Source organism: Balearica regulorum, chromosome 4 (assembly GCF_011004875.1).
Source record: "Balearica regulorum gibbericeps isolate bBalReg1 chromosome 4, bBalReg1.pri, whole genome shotgun sequence".
NCBI lineage: Eukaryota > Metazoa > Chordata > Aves > Gruiformes > Gruidae > Balearica > Balearica regulorum.
Window position 1 is genome coordinate 79957422 of NC_046187.1, and position 13355 is coordinate 79970776.

The following is a 13355-nucleotide window of genomic DNA, read 5'->3' on the forward strand; positions in this document are numbered from 1 at the left end:
GTGCATTGTTTCCAAATTTTCAGCATTTATTCCAAAAATAAAATGGTTTCTCATCCTCTTTGCTTGATTAAAATGCACTTAAAAAGTCTATTCTTTTTTTTTTTTTTTTTTTAAGTGAGTTTTCTTTCTGTTTCTTCCATCCCGGTAAGGAATCAAGGCTTGGTGTTTTAATAGCCAAGAATCTGTCTTGATGGGTTATGAAATATGTGATACAGATTGTAAAATTTATGGTGCAGATGCATTTAATAAAGCTAGCAGTTTATAATGGCTAAAACCGCTCCTTTTCCTAAGGGATTTATACTCGCTGGTCACAGCGAGGCTCACAAACACACTCCGGTATTTGAAAATCACCCCAGCTCTTCACCTCCTTGAGTTCAGAGCTGTTGAGTTACTGGATGTCTTTCACATTTGGTTTATTTTCTCAGGCTCTTAATTAAACATTGTGGTGGTTTGAGTGGCATGGGTTTACTTCAGTCTTGCAAGAAGCTGGTGGAGAAGGTTAGGCTAGCTGGTGAAGTAAGCTGAGCGTGGTTAAACCAATCTGTCCCAGCGGAACAAAGTCTTCATTTAGGGAATTAAGATGATTTAATCGAATCTACCTAAAGTTTGGCCTTTTCTGTATATGCTAAGCCAGGATACTGGCTTTGGCTGTAAACTGGTACAGGTGACTTCTCACCTCAGAGGTGCGAATGGCATCGTATCAAAAACTGTATTTTCTTGGGGGGGGCAGCTAAATGAGAGATTGGTAGAGCATTCAGAGAGTTGATCAAATTTGTTGACTCTTTCAGAGGAATTTCACCAGCCGTTTAACTTCCCCTAGTAAAAGTCTGCGCACCGGAGGGTTTGCATAGGTGGATTTTTATGCTCGCCGAACGTATGGCTGTATTGCGCTGACCTCCTTAAGCATCAGCATTTCTGGTGCTGAGTCGAACACGTGGGTTGGTGTTAATATATAGATGTGCTAGAGTTGCATATTTTGATAGCAAATTAATTATTGAGGAGCCTTCGAGTTCAAGATACCCCCCCCCCCCCCCTTTTTTTTTCTTTTGTCCCCTTGTTTACCATCTTAATGCCAGATTTTTTCATGCCGGTACGTGCCCTATTTCGGCAGCAGCGCGCCTGTGTTTGGGGGTGTATCGCGTAGATGAGCCCAGCATACTGCTGCAGCAGAAGCACAGGAGGAGTGAGAACACGTAGCTATATGAGCGCTCGGTATTTGCATTTTTAGTATGTAAATGTAGTCCTGCCAAAATTCGAGTCATCTGGATTTTTCTTTATTTTTGAGTTTCATTCCGCTTAACAAAGGGGAACTTCTCAAGGAAGCTAACTGTACATCTGCCTTGATTAAATACTTCAAGTATTCAGTATTTAGCTCCTTTTTTTGGTACTTGGTGTGAAATTGCTTTCATTAAAAATGAGTCATTTGGGGAAAATACCACTCGTGCTTTTCTGCAAGGGGTTACAAATCGTTCTTTTTCTCGCTGTGATTAAGATTTTAGCACAATGGTCTGTGGGATAGAGGAACAGCTGGCTTGAAATGGAAAATGTAAGGGGAGGGGAGAAGGACTGCTATAATGTTTATGGAAGGTGATTGCAATTCCGTCCCAGTATGCATGGGGAAATGAGAAGTCCCTGTAAAACTAGATATTAGAAGGGAGAGCTTTTTGGTCCCATCTATCTTTCTCCTGGATATTGGCAATCTTAAGTTAAATGTTGCTAGTTTCTGTTATGAAGGTAGGTGCTCATTTCCAGTGGCTTTTGCAGGTTCCGTGGGCGGGGAATGGAGCTGGAACCAAAACCAGGCTCTGCGGTCAGGAATCAGGGTGAGCTGGGCTCACCTCCGCGAGCCAACGGTCGTAGTCCCCGGTTGAATGAGCGAGGCATTTGAATGAATTTTTATTATTGGTGCTCTGTGCACTTCTCCTTCTCCCCACAGTTAATTCCTTTTCTGTCTCTTCCATAAAGCCAAATAATATTTACTTACCTTTCATTCTTTACGGTAATATACAAGAGGAGAAGGACGTTTTGGGGGTAGACAATATATCCTTGTATGATATGAACATATACACTTTATTTCTAGGGGACCACACTTGTCTTTGTTCTCTCAAGTTTAAATTTCATGTTCAATTCTTATGAAGGCTCCTGTGGATGTTACATTATTCCTACGTGACAGCAGTTTCCTTATTAGCGTGTTTATCAAGGTATAATTAGATTATTATCTTATCTGAAAATCTGTTTCATTAATAAATAGAATATTTCCTTCCAAGGTTGTTTTTGGATGCTTAGTTGTCAGATGCTACGTTGATATGTCACTGGTGTCAAGAAGCAGGATAAAAAACTGTGCCACTTGTTGCATTTTATTGGGTGTAGCAGCTCTCGTGAATATTCAGTAAAAACTGTTGCAGAAACGAATTGATGTAAACAAACCCAGGCTGCCCCAAACAAACGTTCCAGCCTGAATTTCTCTTTGCATATTGATTCCCTGCTCTTTGCATGACCTTCTCCATGTCGCTTCAGCCAGGAAACTGCTTTAAAATCTGTTAGGGATTGTCATTCTGTAGGTTCACAAAACCCTATCTGGATCTCAGGACGTACTTTGTTATTTTAATGATCTACACCCGAGGATCTGCGTCAAAATCCTTTTTTTCAGGTCGGGACCAAATGAAAGTTAACCTTCACGCAGAGCTGTTTTCTAACTTTTTTTTTTTTTAGGGAATAATTTTCCCAGCAGGTAACACTGATACATAGTAGCTTAGAAATTTTTGAATGTCAGGCAGGAAATAAAAGGAATTATTTCTATCCCTGTTAGGAAAGTGGGTCAGGCTGTGATATTTATTTATAGGATGTCTCAATATTTTCCTTTTCCTTTTTGTGCTGCAAAACTGACTGATCTTTGGCTTGAGCTTTTCTGTAAATGCTGCTGGCAGGTACTGCGCTCTGATTTTGGAAATTGGTGATGGAGGGGGGCAAGTTTGCAGCTAAATCAGGCTTTAAACATGCTTTTTGAGGGTTGAAATGGAGTATTTTGGGGTGCGTTGGTTAGGAAGAACTGGGCAGCGGTTTCACATGTAGCACTGGAAAGGAGAAGGGATCGCTCCTGATTATTTTACTTGTAGAGACTTGGGTTTTTGCATGTCTTGGCAAAGCGCAGCAGGATGATGGTCCTCTGCTCTGTGGAGATGGTCTTAAACTCCGATTATTTCTGATTCCTGCTGGCTGGCAGGTGAAGTCAGCAGCTCAGCCCCATTTCATTCCCAATACAACACACGTCCCACCAATGAACTCTTCTCGCCTGGGTTTAAATGTAGGACTCGGGACTTGAAAGCTTATCAACGCAAAGTGCTCTTCAGCTGGAGGAGAATATTGATGTGTCTGTCAATTCTGAGCATGTGCTTTAAAAATTTTAATTACCATGCCTTATTTACAAGGTACACAAGTGTGGTGTACTGCAATTTAAATGCTTGTACATGTACTTAATATACATTTTTGACTAATTGAATGTTTCTAATTTGGGGAAACTGCTGAAAAATCATCCGACAAACCTTGTGTGCTATTTGCAACTGAGTGTGAATCACAATTAAGTTTTGAAACAGAAGGGAGGGCAGAATAATGAGTGAAAAGATGTTGAATGCTAGAAAAATGGATTCAAACTGGTGGAATCAGAAGTGCAAACTGCATCTTGGAATGGTCTAAAATAGCTCATTTGTAAAAAATACTATTTTGGGGGGATTATTAAGCCTTTGAGCTTGTAAGATCTTGAAAAAAATTGTCTAGATATGTGTTAAGTTGATTTAAGGTTCTGCGTAGACCGAATATGTGGAGACTCTTTTCTGTTAAAATTACAGTGATTGTATTTTACCCTATTATGATTTGGAAATCTTGCAGGTATTCATACATACAACAATACAAGCAGAAATTACTAGAGTCTTGCATAGAAGTTATTATATTTTTAATTTCTAACCAGAATTGAAATTGTGCAACACACTATTTTCTAAAAAGAGACTCCGTAACCTTCCGGAATGGCATGATGAATTTAGATAATAAAGCATTCTGCCCTCACCCCCCTCTAGAAAACTAAAGAGAAACTTAATGATTGGAGCTAAAGTTTGATAAATGCAAACTGGAACGTGGACACAGATCAAGAAAAAAAATTAATAAAATGACATGTTTCGGGGTTTCTTTTTAATCCTTACGAGTATATTCAGAACCATTATTTTTCCTAGAAGATACACTTCGTTTAAGCATATATTATAGTGTTTCTTTTATATATTACCTGAAGTCAGGCTGGATGATCTAATGCAATGAATTTTTTTTTTTTTTTTTTGATCTTCCAGTGGTAGACCTTGATGGGACCTGTCTGGCTCTGGAGATCTTTCATCATTAGCCTTTGACGATTCTCTGACAATCGCAATAATGTGCTTTCTCCTTACTTGCATCTCTCGGGTTGTGGAGTTTTGGGTGATGCTGAGGCGATTCGTGTGGGTAAGAGGGCTCTTGCAAAGGCTCTTGGCCAAAGGTTGTAAGGGAAAGAGAGGGGCTGAATTATTCCTTTTTTGCTGCAAAGAGAGATGGTTTATGACATGTGAGCTTTATTTACTTCTGCTCTGCAGTGTTGTCTCCTCCTGCCTGTCGTGAAACAGACTACTTAACTGCTATAAACTCCAGGAGCATCTCAGGACCACCAGAGAAGGATGAGAGTCGAGTTTTCCTAGGCATTACAAACACTTGCAGCTAAATTATCTTTATTTCAAAGAACTAGGCCAAGATCCAATAAATGGATTTGTGAACAGATGGGGAAAGCGTAGTGCAGCTGTTAGATCAGCTTCGTAGACAACTGTTGTAGCACACACCATCTGCGTGGCTGTTGTCTCACGTATGGGCGTTGGATAAAGGTGGGCTTCAAGGGGATGTCAGGAAGGGGCCTTTTGTTGTGGTAATGTTTCTACATATTGTACAGGCTCTGGGTAAAGTGTTTTGAAGAAAAAAAAACAAAACCGATGATAAAGATTGGAGTTGTTGCAGTATGGAAGCAGAGATCAATGATAATCTAGAGATAGTAGAGCAAAGCCATAGAAATCTACACTTAAAAATACTGCTTGTGTGAAGAAGACACTCCTGTGGTATAATGATAATAATATCTCTTATTCTTTGTTTTCCCCAGTAAATTTGAATAGGGGAAGGATTTGCAATAGTCAAGGTACACACTAATGTTTACTTTTACACTGCAGCTTGGATGCTGGGTTCAACAGAGATAAAGCTGAGGTTATGCAGTGAACAATGCTGTTTTGTGGTCTCTCAGATGGTGCTGGAAGTAAAGACATGGGAGGATAGACAGGGATTTCAATTTGGCATGTTTTCAGTTCGAATTTAATAGCTGGAGAAACTTAGAGGCAGGAATATCAGGTGGAGCTACAGCGTGTTTCTGGTGTGTCCAAATGCAGATGTTATTGCAAGGCAGTGTCTCTAACCGGTGGTTGTGAAACTGGTGCAATGCCGGTGTCTTTTAAGATCCAGCAGAGGTTTTGGTTGGGTTTTTTTTCCTTCTTTTTTTCCCCAGTACTTCTGACATGAGGAAATGGGGTTGGATGAGGAAAAAACAGCTTTTCCTCCATCATTTCTGCTGTCCCAAGTGTTGAGGCTGGGTAATTTGGTGTCTTTTCAAATGATTTTTCTCTGGATATAATTCGTTTACTTATTACTATAACTTCTTCTTGTACAACTCTTACTTGTAAGAGTAAGAGAAAGCAAGCCTTTTCTGTGATGAGATGAAATATCTCTGAAATTCCTCTCCTTCCACAGCAGTAGATCTGGTTGGGCAAGTGAAACTTTAAAGGAATAGCCAGACAACCGGGAGGAGCTCAAGGTGTGGCTCAGCTTATTTAAGCTGAGGCAGGGACATGTTTCAAGATCAGCCCTGCTGATGATGCCAAAAGCAGCTGGCAGCTCCAGCAGCATAATGGCAGAGGCACCAGCTGGCTTCAAAAGAGATGACTTCGGTGGCATTTGTTTTTGGGGACTGTGTGTCGAGATCGGGAGCACGACGGAGATACTGGTGGCCAACTGGAGAGGGGAAATGTTTGAAGATACTTGGTTTCTAGATGTTGACTCAATGATTTTTAAGGTTGTAGCAGCATTTGTGCCTTTTGATCTCGTCTGTTGACGGTCATTCAGTCGTCTTTGGAGCGCGGCATCTTGTCGAATCAAGGCGTATTTTTCAGGAGCAAAGAGGGATTTAGCAGGTTTGCAAGCATCAGTGCTGCGGGTTGTGACTCAGACAGGAGAGGCTGCGGTGATACATTTTACCTGCTGCGGTTTCTCTTGTCATCCTTTCTCAGACCTCGATGGGCTTTTCAGGCTCTGCCCTTATCTCTGATCAGCAGCCAGGAAATCACTTTCCATATTTTTACATGTCTCACACAGAAGGGCAAAGCTAATCTCTTCCTTTGGAGAAAGAGTGTTTCCCATAGCAAATTAACTGTGTCAGTCATTCAAATTTTTATTTTTTTTTTCTGAAGCAAGACAGCTCTTTAGCATCAATTCAACTCTACCATGGAAAGGGGGATGAAAACAGAAGCTATTAAGCGTAAAGGGCGATTGTCACTCCTCTCTGACCTCTTTGCCACGGTGAGATTGGCAGAGCGGCGTAGAACGACCTTGAAATACCTGATCCTCGCTGGGAGGAAAACCCAGATGAAAGCAACGCAGAGGATGGTTTTGGAAGCGCTGGAATAGTGACGTGTTGCTGTGAGAATGGTCAAAGATGCTTTTTCCTTGCAAAACCATCAGGTTTTCTAGGGATTTCATGGCTGCGTGCCTCTCTGTTGTGCAGTATGGCAATAAATGGCATTATTATGGGAATTTTGAGCTCTCGCTTTCCAAAGTGAGTGTTCAGATCGGTTGGGGTTGTAGAAAACTACTGGGAGGCACCTTCACCTGCACTTTGTGCATCTCGTGGATCAATGGGAATTCCTTGAGTGGTCTTTGATGAAACTATTGAGGATTGTCCTCTTTGGGACCTTTTTTCAGATCCTGTGTCAACCCGCCACCACCTAGGGAGGGAGGACATGAACTGGGCAGCTTCTGGAAGAAGGAGGGTTGCACCATCTGGAAGCTCATATCCCAGAGTTTTGGAAATCACAGAGTAGAGCTATCGTCAAGCCAGTGCAGAAACTAGCGCGATAGCACCATGGAGGAGTAACTGAAAAAGCCTTAGGGTGAACGAGCAGTGACTTTGCACCCTTAGTTGTAGAGTTAAGGTGATCAGATATGACGCTTCTGGGATTACGGTGGCAGCAATGGCTTTTGAATGAGTTTCCTGCTCTTGAGGACTCTGTTATCTGGGTCGCACTGGAGGCTTTGGCCGTGGGAGTCTCTATATACACTTGGAGTAGTTCACAGTGTTTGGTTAGGTACCTATTGCTGCATAGGTTAAATCCTTACCAAACTTGATTTTGCAGTAACGTCATTACCTTCATCGGTGTGAGACCTGGCATGTAATTAATTATATCTTCACAGCTGTACCTGCGGTGTGGCCCCTAGCTGGCAGAAGAGAGGATTTAGCTGTTACACATTAGAAATTCATGAAGTAGATGCATAGATTTTGTTTATCTACTTCTCTCATCCCCTATGTGGCTGATCACGATGCCATGCCTATAAATTAGGGCATGTGCTTATAGCAAACCCTAGAAGGATATATCCTTTAACCTCAGTGGGTTTATTGAGAGAATGAACAAAGCTAAATTGTTAATCAATTTAGGCTAGAATGGCATTGTTCTGGTAATAGGCTGTAACAGCCCTTTCTTTATTGGCTTCAAGTTCAAATTTACCCGAAACAATGGCTTTTAATTGTGGTGTGCTTGAGGCGAGCAGCAGCACTTGGGAAGGAAAGGGGAGAGAGGAGGAGAACTCACTGTTTGCATCAGTCTCTAGATTTAGCAACTTCAAAATCAGGATGAGCAACTGGGTTTGGGTTTTTTTTTTTTTTCCTTTAGTGGAAAGGCTGCGCTAAAACTCTCCAGACAATGCACTGGTAGGTCTTCTGTGGCTTTGTAAGAGTCTCTGCAGTCTTATCGAAAGCAATACAAACCAATTTTGAGATCCATTGATGACCTCTTGGAGATTAAGGTTTAATGTATTTTATAAACCAAGCCAGCCTGCTTACCTTTTCTGGTGAGTAATGAAGAAAAAGCAATCTGCATTTTCTCTTTTGTACTTGGGATGAAAATATAAATATATGCAACACCTCATTGCCGGCATATAGTGTACCTTTATGTTGCAATACTTTGGAAGCAAGTGCTGCAAAGTGATTTAGTCCTAAGTTATCAGCTACTCTCGACTTTGACTTTTTGTACTCGGCTATTAGCAAGAGGATTGCTTTAAATTTATTAGATGGTAATTAGATAACAGCTTTGAGTCTTTGCATAGTTGTGCAGTTCATGTCTCTGCAGGAACTTTGTCAGTGTATACTAATTTGTATTTGAAAAATATACATGGCTAGTATTACTTGTGTTATTATTAAAAACACATGGATTTATCTGGTATGCTCCAGCACTCAGATTTGGCTCTTTCCCCAGGAGATGCCATTGCTCGCTGTCTGATTTTCTTGTGTTGGCGTTGTGCTTTTCGGGGGCTCCCAGAACTAGAGGGGAGTAGCTAAATACACAGAATTCTTTTAAATATTTCTCTTTGAAGCAGGCTCTCTTTTGTGAGATCTTGATCCTTTTCATTGCTTCTCTTTTGTCTTTGTCTTACAAAAAGCTGAAATAGGCAGCGCTCAAGGCTGGAGCCCTTTGAATAGGTGTGCTGTAGATTCAGCTCCCTAACTCCCTTTTTTCTCTTTGATTCTTAAATACTGCAGTCCACTTAAAAATCAGTGAAGAAGTTACACCAACTGTCCATAACACTGTTTCCACCTGGTAGTATGGAAACAAGGCTTGAATAGTTTGTATATGCACATGATTGTATGTATATATTTTCAAATCTCAGTTTTGTAAAGAGATCCTTGCAATTGTTTTTCCACCCTGGAGGTTTTAAAGTCAGTGTTGTAGCTTTATAGGTGCTAAATGCATTATCTATACTTTTCCATCTGTGTGTATGTGGGTTTATGCATCACAGAGAATAGTTAAAGGACCTTGCTTTTTTGTATTCTCAGGGTGTAGCAACTGCTGCTTGCAGAGTGGTAGATGTAACACCCAAGTACAGAAGTGCTTCTTGTAGAGTAGCATCGTGTACTGCCAAGTTAGCAAAGACAAACGGGAATCGATACTTTTCCATACTTTATGGAATCTGTGTTTTGCATCTGAGTGATAAAATTATAAATATGCACAAAGCATTTAGTAAGGCAAAAGACCTCAGAGCCTGGTGGTGTTGGTAGTGGGTTACCCGGGGGTAGGAATCTTCTGGCGTACATGGTGAGAGTAGTTATAGTCCATAGCCCAGTGTATGTCAGGAAAATGTCCCACCTTGAAGTAGAATCCCAGACTGGTTTGGGTGGGCAGGGACCTCACAGCCCATCCAGTCCCACCCCCTGCCATGGGCAGGGATACCCTCCACTAGCCCAGCTTGCCCAAAGCCCCATCCAACCTGGCCTTGACCACTGCCAGGGAGCCAGGGGCAGCCACAGCTTCTCTGGGCAGCCTGGGCCAGGGCCTCAGCACCCTCACAGGGAAGGATTTCTGCCTCCCATCTCATCTCCATCTCCCCTCCTGCAGCTTCAGGCCATTCCCCTTGGCCTGTCACTCCCTGCCCTTGTCACCAGTCCCTCTCCAGCTTTCCTGGAGCCCCTGTAGGGACTGGAAGGGGCTCTAAGGTCTCCCCGGAGCCTTCTCTTCTCCAGGCTGAACCACCCCAACTCTCTCAGCCAGCCCTCATAGGAAGAGTTCCTTTGTTCCTGGCGTGTTTTTCCTCCACGAGTTACTCATGTATTCCCTTCCTCAGCCTTCGCTCACTGACAAAGCCAAAACATTGTGTAGGACATGTCCTAGTTATCAGTGCCCAACGAGACACCATTGCATATGGTGCAGGCAGGACCCACTTGAAGGGACGAGGGATTTTTGTTTGCTTTTTTTAACTGGAGCTGGAAGATTATTTTAGCTTTCTCTATTGAATGTAAAGATAAAATTCCAGCTTCAGTTTTCTATTAGTGCTTAGTATTTATTTCTGTTTGTCTTGGAGCGTCTCTCTGCGAGAGTGTTGGTAGAGTAACGTGGATCTGCTAATGCCCTGTCTGTACCAGGCAGTACGTGGGGTAAGAGCTTAGATCCTATTTCTTTTGCTTTCAGAGATATCAACTCTGATTTTTATTTTTTTTCTTTTTTAATATCCTCTATTTTTTCATAATGGCAGCAGCTTCTAAAGCTTAGTAAGGAATCTGAGTAACTTACAGATAAGGATTTAACTAATAGACAATCAAATAAATTTGACTTTGGTTATTTTTTAAAAACTAAATCCTGTGTTTTGTTTTTGCATTGCTGAAATATGATTAAATTAGGTTGATATTGAAATGCTCTTTTTTTTTTTTTTCCATCGCTCTTGATAGCATTTCTATGGTGAATGATTTAGTAATTGTTTCCAGAAAAAATTGTTCAAAGAGTTTTCTGAGCAGAGGCTCTTTGAGAGCTTGGCAGATTGCATGCGGCTGTTTTTAGCTTGAGAGACTTGCTCAGGTTTCCAGTCTGTTTACTCTTGGTTGCATGCAAAGCGCTGTCAGTGTTGAAGTGTTGATATAGTTTGATACCTAGCTTTTCTGCGGATATTATTTTCAAAAGGATGCATTTTTAGACAAAATTACTAGATGTTATTGCCTATAATTTGGAATTTGCATCTGTTTTTGCAAATTCCTGGTCAGTAGATAAGTAATTTAAATTTTCAAAGATTTTGAAGCCATATATGTGTGTGTGTGTGTGTTTATCTACATCTCTATCTACATCTGTCTGTGTCTTCATAGAAGGTACAAATGCTTCCTGTGCTCCTGAAAATGGGAGTTGTTTCTTCACTTGCTTAAATGTAAATCTCCTGCAGAACTTCAGTAACTGGCTTTTAAACATCTTAAGCTAAATTTTTGGGGTTGAAAAGTATTATAATAAATTAATATGGAGGAAGAGGAAGGTGGTTTTCAAAATCTGTGGGTTTTGCCTTTTTAATTTGGATCAGAGATGAACCTTAGAAGTGCTCTATGGAAAAGATTCTGGAAAACCATTTTGACTCAGTCAAAATATTGAAAAAAAAAAAAATAATTAGATGATAACATTAACAGATCCCTAGGAAAAGACACAGCAAAAGATTCCAAGATACTGATTTTGGGAACTTATGATCTTGCTTCCTTCTCTTTTCTGCCAAATTTGATTTTGTAGAATGTTCTTGTTTTACTGACACTGTGTTTTAAGTAGGACAATTTAATTTTGCCAGAAGGCTGTGATTTGCTCCAGCCATGTGCCGACGATGGAGTGTACAGCCTCCCTGGGTAGGGATCCTGTTTGAGGTGCCAGTATGTGCTCTGCCAGAAGGTGATGTTTGGGCATCTTCAGATATTTGATGTCTTCCTTCCCTGGTAATTTATTTTTCAACTGTTTCTGCTATACTTCAGCTATTTGTTAAAGCTGATCTGGAATTTTTTCACTAATGCATACGAGATGGGAGCGTGTATCTGAACAGCCTGGCTCTTGGTTTTGTCTTCTCCCCACACGTGCTCCTGCCAGTCTCCGTGCTGAGGCAGGAGATGCAGTATCTCAGTGCCTGGTGTTTGGGACCTTCTCCAGAGTCTTTTCTACTGTCGAGTTGTCACCTACCATTTGTAGGCGCAGAGGGGAAGGGATGTTTGTAGGGTAGTCCTGGCACCATCCTGGCAGCGGGGACCACTCAGTTCTTTGACTTTGATTGCTTAACATGGGATGATGTGAGGATGGGAACAGGGAACCGAAGATGGGGGATGCCGTGCTCTGACGTTGTCCTGAGTTTTGCAGCCCTTGATGCATGGGGAATTAAGGTCTTATTTTGCATTAAAGGGTGATGGGGATCAGACCTTCACGAGGACTTTGTGAAGAGTCAATACAGACAGGGCAAGGGCTTCTGCCATTCATTCATCTGAACTTCTTGTAAGAATTGTGTAGTTCATCTAAATAAATAGTTCAGGGATAACTTTAGCTTTTCCGTTAGGGAATTCCTTTTGCTGACTGGATGGTATTAGTGTTTGTTTGTGGAGGAAGGTCTTTTTTTTTTGCCTTAGGGTGCCAATTTGAAACAGTACCATCAATCTGATAGAGAAATGATCCCTCTCAACTATTGTTCTTCACCTACGGAGACTTTAACAGGAGAATCCAAATTGACCAATTGTTTTGTGTTGTGGTGGTGTTGGGTTTTTTGTAGTGGCTCTTAAGTAAATGAAAATCTAATGATGGATCTTTTAAATTTAGCAAATCCTTTATGAATGTTTAATACCATTGGAGACTAATGCTTGTCTTTATTTTTTTATTTACAGGCTCACTGGACTTTCAGGGTATGTAACAGATGGGCCTGGAAATTACAAATACAAAACAAAATGCACCTGGCTCATTGAAGGAAGGTGAGTGTAGTGAACATCTTGGGGTTTAGTGTTACTTATTGTGACTTTGAGGTGCGGTTTATCTCTATTGAGGATTTTTAGAGCTCATGATTCTTTTTTGCTGTTCTTAAAACTAGATATGGCAGCACTTAGTTATTCGTGGTAAATAAGTTTGGGATTTTTGTGCAACTGAGCCCTCCAAACTGATTTGTGAATTTGAGGTTTGCTGTGTGAAATACCCTTCACGTTGAAACCGTGTGTGGAAAATGAGAATAAATGCATCTGTGTAAATAAATAAAAACCCTAAAAATTATTTAACTGTTGTCCTTGTGGGCCATTCAGATGCTTGGGATTCACTATGTGTGGGATTTTTTGGCAGTATGAAGAAAATAGAGCAAACTCTATTAAAGCCCTTATTCGTGAAGAATCAGTTTCTGTAATGATGCACCTCAGGTGCTTGTTTAGTTCCTAGACCATGAGGACTTCAGAGGGACTATTGACCTTTATTGCAAAGGCTTTCCAAACTGCAAGAAGTCCTTTAGACCTCTTCCCCTCGTTTCCCCATCATTCCTGTATTTGATCCTTATATTGCTTCTGGTGATTTCTGGCAGAGATTTTAGGAGTAGCCCATTTAGTGCATCTCCTCTGACTGTCGTCTGATTGATGGTACAGCGGTTCAGAGCCTCTGACTTGTTGAAATATGTTTTTCATAGTCTCGGGCTGATGCCAGGGCTGTAAAATCAATTTGTATAGTCTCTAAAACTTTGCATGGCCGGTTACGATGCTGTGTGTTAGTAGCTATGCGTTAAGGCACGTT

The 13355-nt window shown here is 41.1% G+C and overlaps 1 protein-coding gene across 3 annotated transcripts in view; it reads left to right on the plus strand.

Moving 5' to 3' along the window:
- The window catches only part of ATRN (attractin), a 146953-nt gene that overhangs the window by 20266 nt on the left and 113332 nt on the right, over positions 1 to 13355 (plus strand). For all 3 annotated transcript variants that reach the window (XM_075752833.1, XM_075752832.1, XM_075752831.1), the window contains exon 2: positions 12476 to 12559. In XM_075752833.1, the coding sequence (XP_075608948.1) occupies positions 12476 to 12559 (84 nt within the window). The remainder of the gene's footprint in view (positions 1 to 12475; positions 12560 to 13355) is intronic.